The sequence below is a fragment of the Myxocyprinus asiaticus genome, chromosome 34 (genome assembly GCF_019703515.2).
Source record: "Myxocyprinus asiaticus isolate MX2 ecotype Aquarium Trade chromosome 34, UBuf_Myxa_2, whole genome shotgun sequence".
Lineage (NCBI taxonomy): Eukaryota > Metazoa > Chordata > Actinopteri > Cypriniformes > Catostomidae > Myxocyprinus > Myxocyprinus asiaticus.
The window spans coordinates 19,147,174-19,171,902 of NC_059377.1; the positions used below are offsets into that span (position 1 = coordinate 19,147,174).

At 38.4% G+C, this 24,729-nt stretch overlaps 1 protein-coding gene across 1 annotated transcript in view; it reads left to right on the forward strand.

Moving 5' to 3' along the window:
- LOC127425502 (gamma-aminobutyric acid type B receptor subunit 2-like) overlaps positions 1-24,729 on the forward strand; it is a 370,336-nt gene that overhangs the window by 275,334 nt on the left and 70,273 nt on the right. Inside the window, exon 13 of the mRNA XM_051671571.1 lies at positions 3,148-3,270. Coding sequence (XP_051527531.1) covers positions 3,148-3,270 — 123 coding nt within the window. The remainder of the gene's footprint in view (positions 1-3,147; positions 3,271-24,729) is intronic.

The following is a 24,729-nucleotide window of genomic DNA, read 5'->3' on the forward strand; positions in this document are numbered from 1 at the left end:
ATAGATAATTTCTGGGAAACAAGACAAAAATAAGAGGGCTTGGTAACATCAGCTGAAAAGTCATTTCAAATTTGTAGCAAATTTGATTATTATGAATATTATGAAGACAACTTTTTTTGGGGGGGGGGGTTATGTGCACCAGTAAATAATTTATGAAAGTAAATAGGTTCCATTTTGATTTCAGGTTTACTTCAAACATGCTACTGTTGTTACCATGCTTTTAAGTCTTTTAAATGTCCTCTGTCATGCTAATCTCCGATTGTCTGCATAGCTCACATTTTTGCTCATCAGGGTGTCAATTAATTGAATACTGAATTGACGGGAGTTTTCAAGTACATACTGTACATTTATTTGCTCATGATTGTAAAGTCAACACCATGACCACTTCTTAAAAACGTTTTCTCTCTTTTTTTTCTTTTTTTTTTTTTTTTTTTTGCAGCTTAGTTTTGTGAACGTTAGAGTATGTCTACATAGCACATTACATCTATTTCAAAAGGGCAGGGAAAGTCCTGTTTTTCTTGTTTACATAATGAAGTTTCAAACAAACCTTTGAGAGGAGAATGTTATAATTCCAACTTGATGTATCACATGTCATTTTTCCCCTTGATGACTTCTCTTTAATTTTATTTTCACACCTCAACTAGAAGTGTTTAGAAGATGCATAAAGAAATAAATCAGGACACATGTAATGCTCAGGCTCAAGGTTTTAATCTAAGGACTGATTCCATCTGGCTTCAGTGTGCAGGAAGCTGGCAGTGAGCTGACTTCTGCTCCACGTAGTGATGGACTGCTGGGCTTTGGAAGTGTAAAGTGATGGTTGCTGTCAGGACTGTGGTTTGTGAGTGTGTATGTGGGTGTGCAATCTCTTTATCAAGCTGAGAAGCAGTCTCACAGCTTTGACTCCTAAGACAGCCCGTTGCAATTCAGCCAGCATTCGATGCGGGTCCGGTGGTCCGAGGGGTCGGCTATAGTCTCTTTCTGCCTCGAAGCACAGCGAGGGCTTTGTCAATCACAGCAGTGGACAGTGCATCTGTCCCTGCCTGATTTAAATTTGAGATCCAGAAACAAAAGGATATTTGGAATAGATGCACATGCAAACACGTGCCTATTTAATACAACAACACCAAAAAAACACCAGGTTGTACATTCACTGGCTCAAAAAAAATGATTTTGGATAAGAAATAAATTTGTGATGCATTGTGTGGAACAAAAGAATGTGCAGCAGTAAGAAGACCTTCACTGATCAGTCTTTGCATTCAGGGAATAGGTACAGGGAGCTTTGGTTTATGTGTGACTGCAAATATAAATGGAAAAATAAAACTGATGTTACATTGATTTTTGAGCCAATATGAATAAAGGATAACATGTCTGACTTGATGCAAACTAACAAACAGATGGTAAGTAGATTGCGTAATAAACATTATCTTCTAATGGAAACATTTAGCTACTGACACAACAGTTAAAACATAAATTAAATCTGTCATGAATATAGGCAGATAAGTCTCTATAAATAAAGGATCACAGAATTAGCAACTTAATGGCATATGCATACAACACTTAAAGAACAAATAATGATAACAAGTTAAAGCATCAGTACCTTTTTCAAATGTGTATATTGGTAATGTAGTAGTGAAGAAAAGAACAACAGCCACATAGTTTGCTCAAATGGAGGCACGCAGTTATGAATAATGACACAGAAAGCTGAACTTGGTAGCAAAAGCTTGCTTAATTTAAAGCGTGTGCTTTTCTCAGACTCACGTGCTCCGCGTCTGTTGCGAGAGCGTACGTGTAATCTGAGCATTATAATGGACGTTATAATCGATTATTAAATTCAGGAATTTATGTATCGAATTGTCATCTTCACATCAATGCGCCCTACTAAAAGTGTCAATATATGAATTAAATAAAAATCTTAATTTAATTTGGGTGAGCAAGCAAATGTTTTGGGTGGCATCTGCACACCCTGGTACAACCGTGGCTACGCCACTGCAACATATACAGTTATAATTGTTTTTTACTTGGACCAAGTCTGCATTATAGAATGTACAGTGTCTCAAATAGATGGCATCAGATGTGTGCATCTGTAAATTCCAATTAGACACAAGCACATGATGTCCTGCATAACTTAGACAGAGCACAAACACAATCTGACACTAATGCACTGCATACTCTTGTAGACCTGCAGCAATAATCTTTTACAAACAGTGCACCATTAAAACTGTGGATTAGAAAGCTTATACAAAGCCATTTTGCTCTTAAAAGCAAATGATTTTAGTTTACAAGCTCCTGATTAGAGGCATTAAACTAGGTATTGTGTCTGATAAGAATAATTTGAAAGTATTTATAGCTTCTGATGATAAAAGCATTTGGAGCAGTGACAAGGTGGAGGTTGGTATTTTAGGATTGCTATTAGTTTTTGATCCTTCATCACCTTCCGTTTGCCATTATAAAAGGAGATTTTGTACAATAAAGTGAAGTTCAACAATCATGTCACTCTGTGATATTGTTAATGCATTGTGAAGTGTCATGATCCTGTGTCATTTGAAATGTCTAGCCCCTATAATGCAACCATGAACTTCAATAAAGAGTGTCCATTCTGAAGGAATTATCCATGAAACTCAGTGGTCAGACAGAAAGAACCACAAAGATCTTGGTTTGGCTTGGCCCTTAAAGGAATAGTTCACCTAAAGCTATTGGCCATATAGTGTGAATGCCAATTCACTACATTTTGTTTTGATGTGTAATATTTTCAGGGGTACAAAATGTTCTGGTCTGGCTTCTTTTGGCTTCACTCTGCAAGCCATCAAATGTCATTTGATCAAAACGAGTTAGTGGATCTATTCTTAAGCACACGCTGGGGCGCTAAGAAATACTCTGTGTATTTTTCCTCTAGGATACACACAGGCCTCCTAGCTGTGACCTTTCCTTTGATTTGGGCTCTGTTCAGGTCAAACACTGTTAAATAGAAGAATAGAAGAAAAAAAAAAAGATCAGACAGTAGCAGCACTTTCATCCACAAAGGTTCAGAATGCAAGAGAAGATCACGCTTTTGAATTGAGCGAGCAGCCCATTGATGGTTCCTGGCTATATATCTCCCTCTTTCTCATCCGTTAATCACCTCATCCCTCTCTGTTTTTTCTTTTCCAGATTATCAAGGACCAGAAGCTCTTTATCATCGTGGGTGGGATGTTACTGATTGATTTGTGCATCCTCATATGTTGGCAGATTGTAGATCCCCTGAAGAGAACTGTGGAAGAGTACAGCTTGGAGGCGAGTTTGCTTGCTTATTTTTAGTGTCATATGTAACGATTCAGCAGAATTCCTCATTCCTGGTCTTAATGATTAATAAATCAGAATTACATCATAGGCACGGGGAGTTGGATTAATAAGGAAGTACTTACACCAGCCAAGGTTTTATTACCATGTGCATTATTTTTGGTTCAGGAAGTGAGATGTCATGGACCGCCCCCCACAACCAAGTCGGTGAGTACATAGGCCAGCTGGAATGTGGGGCATTGGCACACTTGCTTGGAAAAAAGACACTTGGACGAGGCTGTCGCTTGTTGACACACAGAGGGTGAAGTGTGTGACAAGGAATTTAGCAGGGCTTCATAATAGGCTGCACTTCTTAAGTCGCGAGTGATTGAGGATGTTTTGCTGAGTACAATGCTAAAATGGACATTCTCATACTTGACCAGTTGTGTAGTGGAGTAGTGGATGGCTCTTCTTAAAGTTACATCAATGTTCTTTTGTGTTTCCCAGAACTTATTTTTTTTAAGGTAATGATGAACGATGCCACATTGGGCATTTTCAAGTGCAGACTAATGGTGGGGATTTTGATTCATCCCAGTGACTCGAGTCTTTAGAATCCGTTCACCAAAAAGATTAGTTCAGATTCATTCATTGATTTGTTCATGGAACATTTCTGCAAATTACGCCTGTGTGCCAGTAGATGGGACCAAATTACCTTCTTAGACATTTTGAACGAGTGATTGCATTGAACCAAAAGCAAGGTAATTTATGACCAGAACAAGTCTAATTATCCTTATTAAAATTCTGCCATTCTTCTAAGACACTGCAGAGTGTTAAAGCATCATAAGCGTTTTCCCACAAAAGACAACAAAGAATATCGATCATATTTTGAACTGAGAAGCACCATTTTTTTCAAGCTATAATAAAAAGACATCAATACTAGCCCAGGGCTCAATGCTAAGCATTTTTTCTACTGGCCCAATTGGGCAAGTGCTTCAGATTTTTACTTGCCCTGCCAAAATTTTCACTGGCCCCAACACAGAAATAAAAAATAGCTTTTTTACCATACTGGCTTTAAAAAAATATGCCCGAAGCTAAATATATTTTATATCCTGTATATTACGTTTTTAAGACGTATTATTCCCCCAAATTGTATCATGTTTACAATTTACAAGATATAATTTATGCTTTATGTAACCCCATACAAGCACTTTACAGATATTAATTCATTAATTCATCACATTAACCTCAGCCGTCCTGCCATTTACACATGCCTTTTGAAGCGAAGAGTTCTGTGGAGCAAATGATAGGCTTTCAGTCACCCATTTAGTAATTCTGTCAACTTTTGGGCCCTGTGTAATGTTTTCACAACCAGGATAAAAGATTTAGTCACTGAGTTAAAGATTTGATTATTGGCTGAATGTAATAAACATATGAATCCCTGAGAGAGGAGACTTGCTACTAAATCAGTTGTGACTGATGTTGGTAGACATAAGGCCTAATCTGTGAATTAAGAATATGGATATAAACATGAAATTAGACAAACCAAACATGACCAACACTGACTGATACACAAAACACAGAAAGAAAATACCAGTACAGTCCAGAAATGAGATATGAAACAGGTGTGTCATGAGGATGATATAAAGTAGACTGTTTTAAATAGTCATCTTCACCCTGCAGCTGAACAGCTCTGAAAATAATAGTAACAAGTGTGATTTTGCTTCTTTTCATATCAAATGCCATTATTATGTCGAATGAATGTTTACGTTTTGAAATATTACCTAAATAAATGTATATTTACATTTTGGATTCTGAGCTCATGATTCTCAGATCCACGTGTATAATCGGGGTTAAACTAAGGTTATTATGTTTCATTCCGCACTTCATCTCTAAAGGCAAATTAATGAGATAAATGAAATTCTATGTAGTCTATTAATTAATATGAGGTCATAAAAACTGCATGTTTAATAATTATTCAAGAATTATTTTAGTTGTTGTTGTTGTTGTTAGTTTTAAATGAAGCATAGTAGGTCACAGCTGTCACTTTTTACTGTGGGAACAATTCTAGCACTCTGTCCCTTTAAGAGAGCACATGCATGTTAAACAGTGTCTACGCTGAGAGAGAGAGATGATAAGAGAGATGCACGGAGAGACAGAGATTTACAGTCCAATAGAAAGAAACTATTGATTTCTTGTGTTCCTATGAGTGAATTACACGTTTTCACCAACATGTTAAAATAAAAAAATTTGGGAATTTCACGCACTGTGAACATGGAATGTGCAGGGATACTTAAAAAGTTGCGCAAGATGTGCAATCCCACTCCAAAATTCATGAAGTGTTTTTTTTCCTGCTGTTTTATACACATTGATAATTGCTGCTGCTGAGACACTCAGAAAAGAGCCAGGACAGTTCTAGGAGAGCGCGCTCAGTGTCTGCATGTTCTTGAACGCACACACGTCCAAGTTATTGTGCGCACACACATCCAATATATTAGGCGCTTGCGCGTCTTTGTGAGCTAAATATAATCACACTTGCTCATCTCTGAGTGCTCGGTTAGAAGACTTTGTTCGCTCCGTGTAATTTTTGTGCTCGCTCATTTGTTGTCTGCTTGCACTAACATTATAAATGCAGCACTGGCCCGAATGGGCAAGTCACAGTTCTAGCAACTGGCCTGAATCTCTCTCACACTGGCCCTGGGCCATCACGCAGTCCTTATTGTTGAGCCCAGCTAGCCTAAAAATATGTACGAGTTTAAATAACGTCGTATTGTAATGTGTGGTCATCACTTACTTTTATTCATAATTCATCCGGCCACTTTTCTTGTTGAACGAGATTGTCGAACTAAACGAACGACTTGCCGCCTCCTCTCATTCAGCCAGTCAGCAGATCCTCATTCATGAACAATTCATGACTGATTCATTCATTAAATTTGTGAACCAGTGTACCAGTATTTAGTTCATGAATGAGATGTCTTGTCTCGTTCAGACTCAAATGACCGATTATTAGTTCAGTGAAGGGGTGTCTTCGTTCATTGGGTCAAACCAATGATATGCTCCTTCACAGCCCACACTCGAATACTACTGGCTCACGCTATAGTCAGTCTTTAAAAGCAGGACAAATCCACACAAATACAATTTGCATGTCTACAAATGTACAAAGACACTTACCATAACCATTTTGGCCACAAATGACAAAAAAGCAGGCCTTAATTTTTCTGATATTTTGTCAAATGCTGGGCTTCACTTTTATCAAGTTCAAGAAAAGCCTAAATATCTGACACTGTGCACTAAAGCAAAAGATTTCAACTGATACTTAATGTAATTGTAACTATATAGTGATAAATTGGGGGATATGTGCATACCTATAAACTTGTCTTAGTGCATTCCACCCGTCTCTCCTTGTTGAACGCAATTGACTCACATGCCGAACTAAACAAACCACTTGCCTCCTCCTCTCATTCATTCGCGACGTCTCATCTTGTTCAGACTCAAACGACCAACTCTTATGGTTCAGTAAAGGGCTTATTCGTTCAGCGGGTGTAACCAATGATATGCTGCTTTACAGGCCGCATTCGAATGCTATTGGCTTGTGCTATACTCAGTATTTACAGGCATGAAAAGCCACCAAAGCAGTCTTCCGCTTAGCTCACTTGCTTCGAAAGGGAGAGATGTAAGTGAATGAGAAATATTAATCAGTGTATGGAGGTGAAGGAGAACGATTCGTTCGCTTAAAAAATGTTTTGTTCAAAAAGACATATTCGTTCACAAATGAAACATCACTAGTGCAGACAGCTTTGATAAAAATGGGAGCAATCTGGTTTTGTAGGATCAAGTTTTGTTTTGAATTGTTTTTTTTGTTGTTGTTTTTTGTTTTTTTTTTACTTAATTTAGTATGTATGGATATTATTATTATTCTGTCCCCTGACCTCTGACGTTAACGGTACCTGACTCAAGACCAGCAGGTTTAAGGGGCCGGTGCAGTGACAGATTTTCCAGCCCAGAACTGCCTTTTCTGAGGTTCAAAATTATGCACCGGCACCCTGTTAATGGATAAGGGTCTAGTGAGAGAGAGGAAAAGGTCTAAAGCAGCACTAAAATGCGATGTGGCTGAGTGGACTTTGCCATCACACGATGGAATCATGGCCACCTCCATCCCTGGAGAACTCTAAGCCGGGAGATTAGCGCAGATTGATTGGTGCTAGAAAAAGGCCCATTAACTTTCCCATCAATCTAGGTTGTTTAGACGAACTACCCCTTCCTCCTCTCTCCATTCACCACTGTATAAATTGTACATCAGACCCAAACTAATTTTAAAATGAAAACAAAACATGAACAAAAACACATTTAAACGTGACATATATATATATATATACACTACTGGTCAAAAGTTTTGAAACACTTGACTGAAATGTTTCTCATGATCTTAAAATTCTTTTAATCTGAAGGCGTATGCTTAAATGTTTGAAATTAGTTTTGTAGACAAAAATATAATTGTGCCACCATATTCATTTATTTCATTATAAAACTAAAATTTAATTAAAAATAAAAGTTTTTTAAATTGATGACTTGGCCCAAATAATAAAGAAAAGCAGCCAATAAGTGCCCAACATAGATGGGAACTCCTTCAATACTGTTTAAAAAGCATCCCAGGGTGATACCTCAAGAAGTTGGTTGAGAAAATGTCAAGAGTACATGTCTGCAAATTCTAGGCAAAGAGTGACTACTTTGAAGATGCTAAAATATAACACAGTTTTGATTTATTTTGGATTTTGTTTAGTCACAACATACTTCCCATAGTTCCATTTCTGTTATTCCATAGTTTTGATGACTTTACTATTATTCTAAAATGTGAAAAAAATAAAAAATAAAGAATGAGTAAGTGACCTAAACTTTTGAATGGTAGTGTATATATGTTTGGAACAACATAAGGGTGAGTAAATAATGACAGAATTTTCATTTTTAGTTGAACTATTCCAAGCATTGAGAATTGACCATTTGAGGCAACATGTGTGACAATGACTGTTGTGCATGCTATGAAGTTGAGCAAAGTTCAACTTTATGCAAATGTGCACCAACGCGATGTGTTGACAGCTAGTAGGAGTGCAGATAGCGAAGCTCACGTGATTCGCTGCCTGATACAGTCAAGTAGGAATTACTTCTAGCAACCAACAGTTCAGCAACTTGGCTATCTGTAACAATGGAATAAGCCATTGTTGACTGTTTGTTTGTTTAAAATTAAGTGATGTCAGTGAAGCTGGAGACATTTACAGGAGACAGTCTTTCAGGAACTCGAAACAGAAGAACATTAATAGATCTGAGTTAAATGGACAGCATTTTTTGTGTGCTACAAACTCCAGCTTGCTGAGAGCAAAGTCAACCTGCTCAGTTTGTGCCTCCTCTCATCCAGATTAAGAGTTTGCAGAAATTTGCACAAAGAACAACTTAGCCAAAACTGTGCCATATTTGCTGCATAGAGCAGAACAGAAACATATTTTTAACGTTTTTTACCTGTTCGTCACTATACAAGGGAAGTTGACATGAAATGTCAAACAGTGACAGCTAGGACCTGCTATGCTTTGTTTAAAACTAACAAAAAATAAATAAAAATAATTCTTGAATTATTATTAAACATGCAGTTTTTATGACCTCATATTAATTAATAGACTACATAGAATTTTTGTACTTTCAATTCTTTGGTCATACTGCAGTACTTCTTAAAGGTGAAGTGTGTAATTTCTGCTCAACTAGTGTCACTCAACAGAAACTGCAAAAACAATTACTGTCGACAAACAGGTTTCCTGAACACTTCCATCCAGCATTGGTCAAACATGATCCCGCCCCAAACTTACACCATTAGTTGAGCCAATATTGCTATGTCAGGTTGGACAGGACACTCAAACAAACAGCAATGTTTTCATAATGCTAACGAGCGACAGTGTTGATACTTTTCGGAGGAATCAACCTACGAATGACTTACTTAAAGTTATCTCTGTATATTAAGCTGGTGTAGGAGAAAGTATTTTAAAACTAAAGTACATACTTCACCTTTAAGTGAACCACACACACACACACACACACACACACACAAAATTAAAGATACATTATACTGACCAGTTGCAGCACCTACAATATGCATTTTCCCTTATATACACAGTAAATAACCTAAGCTCTTGATGTTGGAAACAAACAAGTTCATAGACATGTTATTAAGCTGCTACCAACAAACAGAATGCTGCATTAGGTTAGAGCAAATTAGTTTTGATTGAACCTTAATTACCTGGCAAAACAAAATGTTTCTCCTTGTGGATACTGGTCTATGAGAGAGAGAGAGAGAGAGAGAGAGAGAAAGAGAGAGAGAGAGAGAGACTATAATGTAGATCCAGAGTATTGCTGTGTTTCTCTGGTCTGATGAAGGACAAACTGTGGAGGGACTGATTAGTATTCAGCAGGTTTCTCCTGCAACACTCACCGTTCTCGTTCCTGTTCTCGTGTTGCGCTGCAGCAAGCGCAGTCTGCCTGCACATAGTATTGCAGTGTGGCATTGCCATGGTAACAGCCAAGGTTTCTGACACCCATAAACCAGCACTGTCACTGCTGATCCGAGAGACAAAAATACATGGAAAGGCTTTGGAAAGGCACTGTTATGACGGCGCCTGCAAACATACAAACACGCATCATAAAATGCTGAAAATATGTAGAATTTGTGTGAGATGCTTGTACATGCTGGACGATGTGTCACGCAAAAACAAACAAATGCCAAAACTAAGAGCTCATTGATGCATTTCCGTTTTCATAACGTGATTGAGCAGCATGCATATAGTAGGATTAGTTGCAATTATTAAGGTAGGACATTTGTCATTTCATGTACTAATTTGGACGGGATTTGGATCTCTGTAGGTATTACTAAGGTGAGAGTGTCTGGATGTGGCTGTTATGGAAGTTCATGTGCTCTAGATGTGTGCATAGATGTGATTAATTATAGCAGTTTGTATATAATAACGGGAAGTAATTCTTGTGAGGATAATACGTGACGCTGCTACTACAGTGGCCATCCAAAATCAGACTTTCCTTATTGATAAAATGTTCTTTGTATGTTGAAAGGGATGCCAGCAGTGCTTGAACCACAGATTGTTATTTTACCCAAAAAGGTGGCAAAAAAGTTTAAATCTATAATGAAGGTGCACCAGAAAGTGCTATGATAAATGTAGCTATAAATTTCTCAGAGGCTTTAGATAGTAGGTAATTTGCTCCATTTTTATCAAAGTTGCACAAGAAACACACATACTTGTTCGATTCGGACTGGATTAAAATCACAAAGTACATCTGTAAAACATAAATTTACCTAGCCTCCTTTTGGAAAACTAGTCCTGTCTAAATAATGCATTAAGACTACAGAATACTTCTGTTTTCCTCATACTGCTACATTGCACGCACAGTGCACGTGACGTAAATTTCATCATTAGGACAGTACATGCAGACTGTCCACGAGCAGCACTGTTTTTCTAGCCTATAGTCTGTGTGCATTGTCAGTGCATGTGCCTGGAGTTGACTGTACTAAATAGTTTGACAAAGCAGTCAGCCTTCTTGTCAAAAGAAAGTGTATACTTTAAAAAACTAGAACACTTGTGCGAGACGTAATGGCACACAGAAAAATTAAGCATAGACTTTTCTCTCAACATCTTAATTTCTAACACACACTAACACTGATACACGCTTATATAAAATAAGGGACTCACTCTGCTATTAATGCTCACTTGCAGTTCAGTCTTCTTGAGTGAAAGTGAGCTGTCTGTCAAATTGTCTCACAAGCATTCTCTCTCTATCTCTCTTTCGCTCTCTCAGACTGAAGACAGGTAGGCAGGCATGCATGAGTCACCAGGTATTTTCATGTGCAAATGCACATTTTAAGAGGGACCTACAGTAAGTAATTTGTCTAAACATGTGCACTTTCATTATGTATTGCTTTAGATGCAGGTCTAGAGTATGCTGGGATCCACTCTGGAGATTTGTTGTGGCCAAGGAATGTTCTACTTTCTTAAGCCCTATTCGGATGGGATTAGTTTTCCGGACATATGCCCATAAAGTAATTATTACTGCAGACATCTGTAATATTTACCATCAATTTGCACGGGAAAAGCGATGTCTGTAAAAATCAGAGATGGGTGAGTCTACAGCATTTTTCACACTGCTGTCACGTGCAATTGACCTATTAGAAAATGTATACTGTGCTGATTAATTGTGCAGGAAATATTAAACATGAGCATATACTGTATTTGTGATTATTAGAAGAAACTGATTAGAATATCAGGCTAAATCAACAGAACTGGTGACATTAACAAACCTGAAATCTTATATTACACTCTTGAATTAAAAATATGGACCATCCCTTCACATTATGTAATTTTATGTTCCGAAATGCAGGGCTCAGCATAATTTCCCTCACTCACTCTGCTCAAATCATAATCAAAAACTGCTCAATTCTCTTTTACATGGGTAAATAAACACTCGACAGCATAAAAAGCTTGAGAAAAACCTGCAACAGCCAGCGTTATCTGAAGTTGTGAAGCACATCTGGCGTCTTTTCTGGCGTCTTCTCTTGACCAACATCCAGTTCAGACACTCAGAGAACTTAAGAAACATCTATATTTAAAGGGCTCATGTGCTCGAAAGTGCAGATTTACAGGCTTTTTATTAACGTGAATTCGCACTGGCTTAATATTACCAGGGGTAATTTTTATAGTAGGTTAAACACACTGTAATTTTTACTGGCGCGGGAATGCGCAGTCCGGGAAAGTCCGAAAAAATGACTGACATGACCAATTCGCATGGGATTAAAATTACTGAGAAGCTCTGGTAATTATTACATTACCCCACGTCCCCATATATTAAACTTATCCCATCCAAATAGGGCTTTATAGGGGACACCTCTATTTATTAGTCAAACACATTTGTTTTTCTATCATGGTGGTGATATTTTCTGTTGATGTATATTCTGAGGTAGTGATATTTTCTATTGCCTAACCCCCTAACCCTAAACCTAACCATCACATAAACTTTTTTTGCATGTTTAGATTTTCATAAAGACATTATTAAGTATGTTTATTAAGCCATTTTTCATGATAGAAATATGTAGCTGATCTCACCGATGATGGACATATTTTTTATTTTATTTATTTGTATCGATTGTTTTTCATATCATTTTTTATTTTATTTTATTATATGAGGATGGTCCCAAATGTCCCCAGAATGATGTTTTCAAATTTAGCTCACTTTTGGGGACAAACTCCTCCTCAAAGTAAAGCTAAGAATGTACACACACACACACACACTCCTGTGAGATAGGTAAAGTCAAGATTGAGGTGAAAAAGCAAAGAAAAAAGGAAATCAACTCATAAACACAAGGGGTTTGTACATTCATAGAAGGGACATGTGGGCAGGTCTTTCTCTTTTTATTTATTTTTCTCTGCTCTATTGTAGCTGTTTGCCAAAGATGCACCTTTACAGCTATCAGGTGTTTGGCTGTGTGTGTAGTAGTGTGGGCGGGCCATTATATGATTTACTTAGCCTCGGACAAAATCCTTTTATTCTCTGTCGCCTAAGAATGCCTGAATAGAGCCTGTATCGTGGGAATAAGTAGTCATCTGTCAATTTTTTTTGTCTCTTTCTTCAGCCTCTTTTGTATATTATGTGTTTGGACATTTGCAAAAAGTGTGTGTGCATGTGTGTGTGTGTGTATTCAGAAAGCTGAAGGGCCTTGGAGGACTCTTTATATTAAATGGCTGTGGTTTGTGCAGGAATCAATGGCTCAACAAAACAAACTGGGTCGTTTAGGGCTGAAAAGCCACCTACCTCACTCCTCCATTGATCATGTGTGTGAAGCGTTAATCTAGATCTTGTTGGACGGGATTTGGATCTTTGTAGGTATTACTGAGGTGAGAGTGTCTGGTGTGAAGTGTTAATCTAGATCTTGTTGTTTGTGCATAATGTTAATTTTCTTAAGAAAAACAGGTTCAGGGGGCCTGGGTAGCTCAGCGAGTAGACGCTGACTACCACCCCTGGAGTTGCGAGTTCGAATCCAGGGCATGCTGAGTGACTCCAGCCAGGTCTCCTAAGCAACCAAATTGGATCAGTTGCTAGGGAGGGTAGAGCCACATGGGGTAACCTCCTCGTGGTCGCTATAATGTGGTTCGCTCTCAGTAGGGCACATGGTGAGTTGTGCGTGGATGTCACAGAGAATAGTGTGAAGCCTCCACACATGCTATGTCTCCGCGGTAACGCACTCAACAAGCCACGTGATAAGATGCGTTGGTTGACGGTCTCAGACGCAGAGGCAACTGAGATTCGTCCTCCGCCACCCAGATTGAGGTGAGTCACTACACCACCACAAGGATTTAGAACGCATTGGGAATTGGGCATTCCACATTGGGGATTAAAAGGGGAGAAAATCAAAAACAAAAAAAAAGGAAAAAGTAAAAAAGGTTCAGAAGTTGAAGGTTGAACTTAAATTAACAATTTTAAGTAATCGATTACTTGTTTTTTATATGTTAGAGTACTTGTCTAAAAAATTACTTGAAATGCCCATCCCTAGTTCAAATTGCACAGTAGCTCAACTGATAGACCGTGGCACTTGCGATGCAACGTGAGTCGACACATGAGCCGAAAGTGTCATAGAAGCAGCACAAAATGACATGGTTGCTGCAACAAGTGTGTTCACATTTGCTTTTTATGACACTACCAGTTAAGTTTAAGGTTTAGGGTAGGAAGGTCAGTGTTGTTGATTTAAAACTCGATAGTGCATTAACCTTAAAAACCTCATCAGTCTGGAAGAAAATGTAACACTCTTTTAGTGCCACACAGTAGACATTTCGAGCGGCATGGTCGCTCAGTGGTTAACACTGTCACCTCACAGCAAGAAGGTCCCCTGTTCGAGTCCCGGCTCACCCAGGGCCATTCTGTGTGGAGTTTGCATGTTCTCCCCATTTTTGCATAGGTTTCCTCAGGGTGCTCCAGTTTCCCCCACAGTCCATAAACATGCAGGTCAAATTAATTCTAAATGTTAAAATTGCCTGTTGGTGTGAGTGAGAGTGTGAATGTGTTTGTCTGTGTGTTAGCCCTGTGATGGACTGGCCACTTGTCCAGGGTGTCAATCTGCCTTTGGCCCGAGACAGCTGGGATAGGCTCCAGCACTACCCGTGACCCTACATAGGACAAGCGGTTATAGAAGATGGATGGATGAAGTAGACATTTCACCTCGAACCTCAGTCATGTAATTTTCATGAGATCAGGCAGTTGGCTCAAAAAGCACATACTTGCATTGCGTTATGAAAAAGTGACAATGGGTGAAGCTTGTGCAGCTAGAAGCATTTGCGTTCACTTATTGGCGTAGAGCATGTTTTGGACTCGCTCTCTCTCTCTCACTTAAATCATCCTGTCTTCCCATTGTCCCTTGCATTTATGTGGTCTTGAAAACCAGACTCTCTCTTTCTCAATGCACTGTTGCTATGCGACTGCTGATTGAGTGTGAGGGAGATGCAATTTATCAATTAAAGGCCTTCTAAATTAAAGACAGTGTCAAGGGGTCCAGTACTTAGCAAGGAGCATTGTCCATCAGGGCAGTTTAATGCACAGATTGGTAAGGGCCTGAGACCAGTTCAGCTGAATAAATAATTGTTACAGGCACATCAAAGATCTGGAGCTCTCTATAGTGCATGTATTGCATGCTGGCTTTATATTGGGTGAATTCAGGTAAATTGGGCCACTTTTTGCCATTCATCTCAATGACGAAAAGTACTGTAGACCATTTTTTCTGCATTGTCCCTTCAAGCTCTGGTATTATTTTGTGGATTCATTTATATCCACAAGAGTCAACAATCTGTCAAAGCTGTGGCCTAGTGGTCAACACACACACTGTATGCATTCGGTTGTGGTGATCATGTTGGCAACATGAGTTGTGATTTCCCGGACCCATTTGTACACATAATTTCCTGTCCTATCTCCACTACCCTGTCCATAAAAGTAGCAAAAAGAACAAAGAAGTGTCTGCAGTCTTGACAAATGTATGCATCTCTTTACATGTTATTGTACCATTTACATCCTTAGTTGAGAGCAAACAGAGGACAATATCAAACCCAGTCCCATATCTTCCACATACATCTCTCTCTCTCTCTCTCCCCCTCTCTCTCTCTCTCTCTCTCTCTCTCTCTCTCTCTCTTTCTCGCTCGCTTGCTTCTAGCGCTGAACAGACACTCTCAATCACAGCTACAGACAGATCCATTACACTCAGCTCTCCAGCTCCTCACAAAGAAGAAAATCCATTAGTGTGTGTTAGTCAGGGTGTGTGTGTTTGAGAGTGAACACGAGGGCAAGTAATAGAAAGAAAGATTGAGAGAGAAACTCACAGCTGCAATATCTGTGTCCTGTGGCTCCGCTACAACTTTTTTAAACTATTGTCATCATGCAGATACATGATGTTTAGAGTTTGTGTTTGTGTGTGAGTGTTTGTATACAGTTTAGCAACTCTTACCGTGCATCGTAGCATTGTAACCACAGGTAAAATAACTTTATTTTCAGTCATTTTCAATACCATTTTTATTTCAAGTAATTTTCATTACCATTGTTAGATCAATGTAACTATGTTTCTATAAAACAAGCAGGGTTGGGAGGGTTACTTTTTAAATGTATTCCACTACAGATTACAGAATACATGCGGTAAAATTTAATTTGTAACGTATTCCATTAGATTACTCAAGGTCAGTAATGTATTCTAAATACTTTGGATTACTTCTTCAGCACTGGTAGATTTTTTCACTTGTTTTGACTATAAAAACTCTGCCAGTACAGTAAGACAAAATATACATGTTAAAAATACATTCTCTAAAAAACCTAAATATCTTATGCAGTGTTGTTTCTAAAACAAGAAAGTCAAACTGATCTTGTTTTAAGGATTTTTAGATATTTTTACAGGAAAACAATACAAACATTATTATCAAGAATATTTGCCCTAATATCAAAGGTCTTACTAGAAAAAGAAATTATGATCCATCGTGAATTTTCTTGATAAAAAAATATGATCATACCTGGTAACGTGCATGTAAAATTGCTAGAAATAGCATTTTAGCTTAGCGTAAAGCTGACAATTTACACAAGATTTATTTCTATTTCTTCTGCTCCAAACTTACTTCAAACTTACTTCTCTGTCTGCTCATTTGAACATAACACATCATATGAAAGTGTTTCACTGCTGTTCAAATGCACTTTGGATCGCATCATTTATATGTATAAATGTTTTCCATCTGAAAGAACTAAATATTAAATTAAACAAATGACAATAAAATGCAAAGTAATGTCTTCAATAATCAAAATACTTTTTGAATGTAACTGTATTCTAATTACCAATTATTTAAATTGTAACCTTAGTAGAATACAGTTACTTATATTTTGTATTTTAAATGCGTAATCCTATTACCGTTAATCCTGTTAATCCGTTACTCCCCAACCCTGAAAACAAGGTATGGTATTTGTCAGGGTAACACTGTATAATAAGGTTATATTTGTTAACATTAGTAAATGCATTACAGTAGGTATCATTAACTAACAATGAATAATATATTATTAGAGCATTTATTAATCTTTGTTAATGGTAATTTATAAATATACTATTGTTAATTTTCATTTCATGTTAATTCATAGTGCATTAATCCTTTAAGCTCTTAGGGTGTTTTTAAAGATTTCCTGTTTCAGTGGCATACCCAAAATTTAAGGCTTATAACTTGACAAAAAAAAAAAGACAAAAAAAAAAAAATACAAGGAGGGTTAAGTCTTTGGTAGAAAAAAAAATATTAAAACAATTATTTATCCTAGTGTCCAGAAACATCTCCAAGTGTCCAAAAGCATCTCCAAACAAATAAAACATAATAATTATATATATTGAATTACACATGCAAACACGACAATGATCAAAGGTTTGCATAGCATGCAGACATGATTTTAGTAATGAGATTTCACAGAATGAGTTTCATTCTGTGCCATTTGAGTCATCATTGAGCCTGTGTGGGTGAAGTTTATCCTACTTGGTGCCATGTCCTGGTGGCTAAATGTAAATAGAGTGATTGATCACATGACTCTCTGCCCAAATATGGTGGACTATCTCCACTGTTTGGAGCAATCTGAACCCAGTCCGATTGGTTTACGTTCCATGATGTTACAGAATTTCCAATGACGTCATCTGATCCAGGAAAGCTAATATGTTTGTATCCAGACAGCAAGATGCCATGTAGCCAGATGCTGTGTGCACATTGATTCGTGTGGATTATCTAATGATCTATGCATCCGATTACTTTGTGTGTTGGCTCATTTAAAAGATAAACGCATCTAATGGTATGTGATATTTTATGTTCTGTTCATTTTTCGTGAAGTTATAAGCAAAAAATGTGGCAGAAGGCATAAAGTACCGATTCTAAGCTTCTTTTTTTTCTCACAGGCCCATCTGAGCTTAAAGGGTTAACTAAAGCTAACAAATACAACTTCTCATTTTAAAAATGTATTGGTATAAGTTTAAATTAACTTTAACCAAAATTAATAAGTGCTGTAAAAGTATTGTTCATTGTTTTCGGTTTTGTTTTGTTAACTAATTGTAACACGGTTAAAATGGGCAAGGAGGAGGCGGGAACCGGACAAAGCATTAAAGTAATATTTTAATGAAAACTTAAACAAAATACACAAACATAAACACACACACATGGCAGCTGTGTGTGGCTCTCTCTCTCTCCTGAACTGCCGCATCCGGCTCGGCCTTATCCCTCTCCTCGGCTGATTAGCCCGATTGGGGGCCGGCCGTGCACCCTGCCCTCCTCCTCGTCACACTCCTCCCTCCTTTGCCTCAGGCCGGGGAACCCCCAGCATGACGTACATCCCCCCCCGTCGTCTGGTCCTTGACCACTCCTCCACCCTCTGCTGGACGACAGCCACTCCTCCCCGGGCAGACCGGAGCGAGTCCTCCAACCCCTAGCGGATGGAATGCCCCTCCACGTTCTGGCGGCCGGTAGCAAGCCCCTACGCCCCTGGTAGCGGCTCCACAACTCCAGATGGCCGGCAGCGAGCCCCTCCTCCCCTCACAGACAGCGGCTGTTCCTCCGTGTCCAGGCGGCCGGCAGCGATTCCTCCATCTCCCGGAGGACGGCCGCGGCTGCTCATTTGGGCGGGCGGCAGTGGCGAGGACTCCACGACAGCGCATTCCTCCTCCCTCCTGGGTTTTGGCACCAATGTAACATTGTTAAAATGGGAAGGAGGAGGCGGGAACCGGACGAAGCATCAAAGTAATATTTTAATGAGAATTTAAACAAAAAACACAAACATAAACATACACACGGCAGCTGCGTGTGGCTCTCTCTCTCCCGAACTGCCACATCCGGCTCGGCCTTATCCCTCTCCACAGCTGATTAGCCCGATTGGGGGCCGGTCATGCGCACTCACGGCCTGGCCCCGCCCTCCTCCTCGTCACACTAATGTAGTTAACTAATGTTAACGAATGCAACCTTATTGTAAAATGTTACCTTTGTCATGAAGGAAAGTAGCCTAAACATGTTTAGAAACTATAATTGTTTTTTAACGATAACGTATAAACCATTAAAGACAGACCTATAGTAAGCTCAGAAGTTGTTAATCAGTGATATGGGCTTCTATAAAAAAGCCATCAGTTCACATCATTTTAACTGTATTTTTAATTAAAAAAAAAAAAAAATGTATTAGCAGAATTCGTGGTGAAGAACTACACTACCCATGATCCTGAAAAAAACTGGCAAAAGAGTTCTGCAGTGACTGAACACTTCCATGCTGCACTGTGAATGACGGTCTCATTGTATCTCCTTGTACTTGTTTATTAGTATATATCTAAATACTCTGCAATAAACTTACAATAAACTTATATTGTTTTTATACATATAATCAGCAACATTAAATCAAAAGTTGTATTTATTTATTTACAGAATTGTATCATTCTATCATGAAAGTGAGAGTTCACTGTCTTTTATCCGTACCTTTTATCCGATTGTCAAATTATTATTATTTTTTTTTGCTTCTAATCAAAGTTTTTGAATCACATCAGAGCTGGTTGGTTTGATTCATGGCTTAGAACTGTTTTTGAGGAATTTTATAAAATCCTTATTGAAAAAATGATTGGGAAAAATTGAAACCGAGACAGCAAAAAGTGGGTGGGCACTGTCGTGCTCTGTTGAGTTTTGAATTGAACATTAAGGATCCAGTGTCACTGACTATGCAGGTGTTACATCACAGGTGTACATTTCAGGAGTAGCCTACTGTTAAGTAAGAATGTGCATAAGACATGTGCGGTCAAGTGTGTGTGTGTGTGTGTGTGTGTGTGTGGGACAGACAGACGGCTCGGTCACTTACACAGAGGTGATTACTGATCCAGTGCACACGCACATGGCCGCTGCTGTTCATTAGTGTGTGGCAGAGCAAGGGCAACAGTGTGAGCTGCATTCTGCTCCCTCTCTCGCAGCTCTTTCCTGCTGTATCAGCAGTGCAGTGGCATGGTGCATACAGATGCCAGCCGCAAAGCAGTGCCGTTTACTCGAGTCCTTGAGGAGATGCCATTCTCCTCTGCCCGTCGGGAAACAGTGACACCCAATCTCATCAGTTAAAGGGTTAGTTCACACAAAAATGAAAATTCTCTCATCATTTATGCACTCTCATGTTTTTCCAGACTGAATAACTTTTTCTTCTGTGGAACACAAAATGAAGACATTTTGAAAAATGCCCCAGTTGTTTTATTCCATGTAATGATAATATTGATGACTGAGATGTCAAGCCTCAAAAAGGATGTAAAATCCTAAGAAGTCCACACAGCTTTATATTGCAAGTCTTTTGAAGCCATACAATGGTGTTGTGCGCTGCACAGAATAATTTTCTTACTCAGCATTACTCAGATACAGTTACTTGAGAAGCAAAATGACCCAAGATGTTAATTGTTTTCAATTAATGTACTCAGTTTTATGCGTAAAACAAGAAAACTCTATTTGCCAACTGATTAATTAAAAATAAACTTGTTTTCCCTTTTAATTGAGTTTATTTTTCCTCACAAACCTCTCTAAAATGTGTTACATTTCTCTGAAAACAAAACTTAATATCTTATGTAATTTTGCTTCTCAAGTGTATTTATCTTGTTTTAAGGACATTTAGATAAACAAGACAAAAGTACTAAGATTTTTTTTTTCAGTTTTAAAATCTTGACATCTGCCATTGTGAAACAGTTTTTGACATGCTTGTTTACACTGACCCGTGCTTAAACGTTGCACATTCATGGGACAAAATGTTTTGGCTACATCCGAAAGCTTAGTGCTATTCACAGGATAGAAGCGAGAACACTAAGTAACTAATTACATAATTGTCATTTTTGGATGAACTGTCCTTTTAACTCACCAGTTGTGGATCCACACTCCACTGAGCAAGGCAGACCGGCACGACAGTGTCAACATTGCGTGTGACACAACTCACCCTCTGTCCCCTGAGGGCGCCGGGACTGCACAGCCTCGAGGTTCGGCTAATTAAACCTACGGAGGTGGCTGGGGAGCTGGCTGTGTGCCAGTCCACCTGGGCATAATGACGTACACAGCTGGTGACACGAATAAGCGAGCAGCACTCATACGATCTGCCCTCTCTTGGTCACAGCGTGTTTTATGAAGAAGTGTTTGCTTGCGGTCTCCTTAGTCGCTCACAGCTACAGTCCCTCGAGACAAATTCTGTTATGAGCTGGTTATGTATTCATCTATTTATCATGTGATTGTTAATAAAAGTGGTAGTATTGGAGTGTGTGCTTGTGTGTTGGTTTATTTGGCTACCGTCTGGGTGATGAACAGGGTGTGATGGGGTGTCAGGTTGATTTGTGATCTTGTCTGCTCCATCTCTGAACTTCTTTTTATATACAGTATGACTTGGGTTTGGAAACAGTGGAGCTTCTTTGGAAGTGGAGGTCTGGGTAGGAGGTTGTGTATAGGTTGAACCTTGAAGTTTTATTGCTCTGATTTTTGGCTGTATTCTGGGCTTCATTATTGGCCGCCTTGAAATGATATGTTATATTAAAATGTAATTTCTGATGTTTGGTTTGGTTTAGGGATTTAAACAAACCTTTATTAAACGTATACTCTTAACCCATAGCCACATCATTTGTGCTGCTGACTGGAATACAGTTTTCACCAGGTTGATGATAAAATGGTTAAAAAAAGCCCATAGATTTATATTAACCCTTATATTGTGTTCCGGTCAAAACTGACCAATTAACTTGTTTTCTTTTCTGAAAGCTGTAGTTTATTTCATTCAGTTGGAATAAAATTCAATGAATTTGTTAAAACACAATTGAACACATGATTTTTTTAGATAACTTTCATAAAATTGTATTGGTTTTATTTCACTTTGTTACATCTGTGGTTATTTAAAGTGACCAGCCATTTGGAAATGAATGGATTAGACTACAAAATACAGAAATATTAAGTGTTCAGAACATCCTTATCCTTTATGTAAGCACATACGTGGATGTGTTTGCACACACAAAGTCCTCGGACATGTGTACATGCACACACACACACACACACATACACACACAGCATGTGTTGAGGCCTTTTTGTGCATCGTCTTTCCATGTACACCCTTTGAGAAATAATTGTATCATATTTACTTATCATATAATGTTGTGTTTGGGCTTGTTTGAATCGGGATAGTCTGCTGTAAGTTACAATATGTCATGTTCTAAGTCAGTGTTTCCCAACCTTTTTTCTGCTAAGCTAAAATATACTACAGCACACCACTATCCCACATAGGCTAGCCGTCGTCAATATTTTTCCTTTTCAAGAACTTGTCCATGTTTTCTGTCTGTCTTAGTAGCATGTTTACTTGTAATGTTTGAAATTCGGCTATGCAAAAAAAAAAAAAAAACAAGTCACATAGGTAGGCTACGCTGTGTGAGGCGCTAAATGGGTAATGAAAAAACAACAAATTTGCTTATTTTCTAGTTTGTAGATTTGTTCTTGTAATGCCACAACAAATTACAGGGATGAAAACTCATGAGGGGCGAAAAAGGTAAGACAATCACTGGTCCACGAACATTTTTTTTGGGGATATTTTTTTTTTTTTTTTTTAAGAATAAGCTAAAAACACCAATTCCAGCTATTTTTGTGATTCAAGTTTATTCAAGTTTACAACTGTGCAGAAATAGCTGCAAAATAAAGAGTATTATGGTGAGGCTTGCTTCTGTTTCACAAATTTGTTCAATTTTATTAACTGATTAGTTCAGTGAATCCTTCTGGAAATGTCACTCGGTGAGTGAGTCAGTGAATCATTTTGAGTCGTTCATGACCGAAATCTACCAAGAGAATTTATAGTGTTTAAGAATTAAAAGAACAAAGCAGATCTATAGTCTTCCTTCAGTCTGAGCATTATTTTTCATCCAAAAAGACAACAATAATAGTCTAATAATCGTGAGTTTCAATAACGTCCTTACCTTCTCCTTTATTAAAACATGCATGGCTACAAATCTACTGACTTCAGTATAAGAATTATAAACACAAAGCAGATCTACAGTATCATTTTCCTACAGTAGCCTATTTAAACTGCTGAGCATGGCTTTTATCAGAAAAGACCACAATAATAGACAAATAATTCTAATTTTGAGTTTCAATAATGTTCTTTCGTCTTTGTAAAGCAAATTTCACATGAGTTGAGTCGAGGCGTCAACGCTCCGTTCAGTGCTAGCGTCATTGCCCTCCACATGACAAGAGTTGCAGAAAGCGTCACAGAGGGATGATTTTACGATCAGTCACTTTTGCACATTAATCATTGCTCTTCACAATCACAAAAGTGACCGATTATGGTTTCAAAATGGCAAATTTCTCCGAAAGGTGAGGAGTTTGGATCCCTGAAATTATATATATATATATATATATATATATATATATATATATATATATTTTTTTTTTTTTTTTTTCATGCATTTATTTATTTTGTGGAATTTGATAATTTTCCACGACACACCTGACAATCTTTCACAGCACACTAGTGTGCCACGGCACAGTGGTTGGGAAACACTGTACTAAGTTATATGTATTTTTCAGGAAGTAATAAGGAAAAATGTGACAAAAAGTCACTCCTGTTTATTATATTTATGTGTGTCAGTGGGAAGTTCATACACTAATACTCACTGCAGTTTTGCCTCTTGAGTGAAACAAATTTGCTCACTGCATTTACTAATTGAGATCTTTCCAACTATATATAACAGAGCTATCTCATCTTTTTTTATGTTTTTACCAACTTGCTCTTGGTGGGGCGTGTGGTGAGTTGTGCGTGGATGCCACGGAGAATAGCGTGAAGCCTCCACACGCGCTATGTCTCCGCAGTAACGCGCTCAACAAGCCATGTGATAAGATGCGTGGATTGACTGTCTCAGACGTGGAGGCAACTGAGATTTGTCCTCTGCCACCCGGATTGAGGCCAAGTCACTGCGCTACCACGAGGACTTAGAGTGCATTGGGAATTGGGCATTCCAAATTGGGGAGGAAAAAAAAAGAATTGGTATGATCAGCTATATGCATTGTATTGTCCAGATTCTAAGCTATTTTGTTTAGATGAAGCAAGTGGTTATTAATTTATTACATATTTATTTATTCATTTATTCTGCAAAAAGAAACAGAACACCTTAGTTACCACATATCAACGCTCTGGCAACCACTCACAGCATGGCTGTTGCATTGTGGCGGCGAGGTTTTCACAGGCAAGAATTAATCACATTTTTCTTCAGAAAATGTCTGAATTCAGTTTAATTTTAAAAATGCAGATTCCATAAAAATTGAAAAGGAAAATGTTTTGCTCAAAATACAGAAATCTATCCATTGCTAGATTGCGGTGCATTTTATGAACCGCAATTCATTACAGAGTATTACATTTAAGACCTCAAGACTCTGTAATAGTATATGGTCAGCTTATTTACTCCATAAAAAGTCAGTCTATCAGAAATTCTGGGAACTCAATGCACATCACAGATGGATATCTCAGTGTGGTGGGAAAAGTGTCTACTGCATCTCGATCGGCATCCTGATCTTATCTCCATCCTGTCTGCAGTCCGGAAACTGAGAGTTAAAGGGAGAATTTCAGAGTTAGGGAGAGGAGGAGGGAAAGGAAAAAGCCTCTAGGATCAATACACACACAAGCACTGGAGGAAAGACATGGTGTGAGCGGAGATGTAAACCATATGGTACTATTAAACCCTACACCACTCACTTAGTGCACTGGGCCATAGGAGTCCGTACATGAGTCTGCGCTCTCCCCTGCACCCTCCAAACATGGCTGCTGTAGTCCCACCTTTTAGTTAAAAAAGCCAATTGCCTTTTTGATCGAGGCATCTCAATACTTCTTATGGTGGCAGTAGGAATGGAAGTTCCGCCTTAAGGTGTGGTCAAACATACCTGTGAA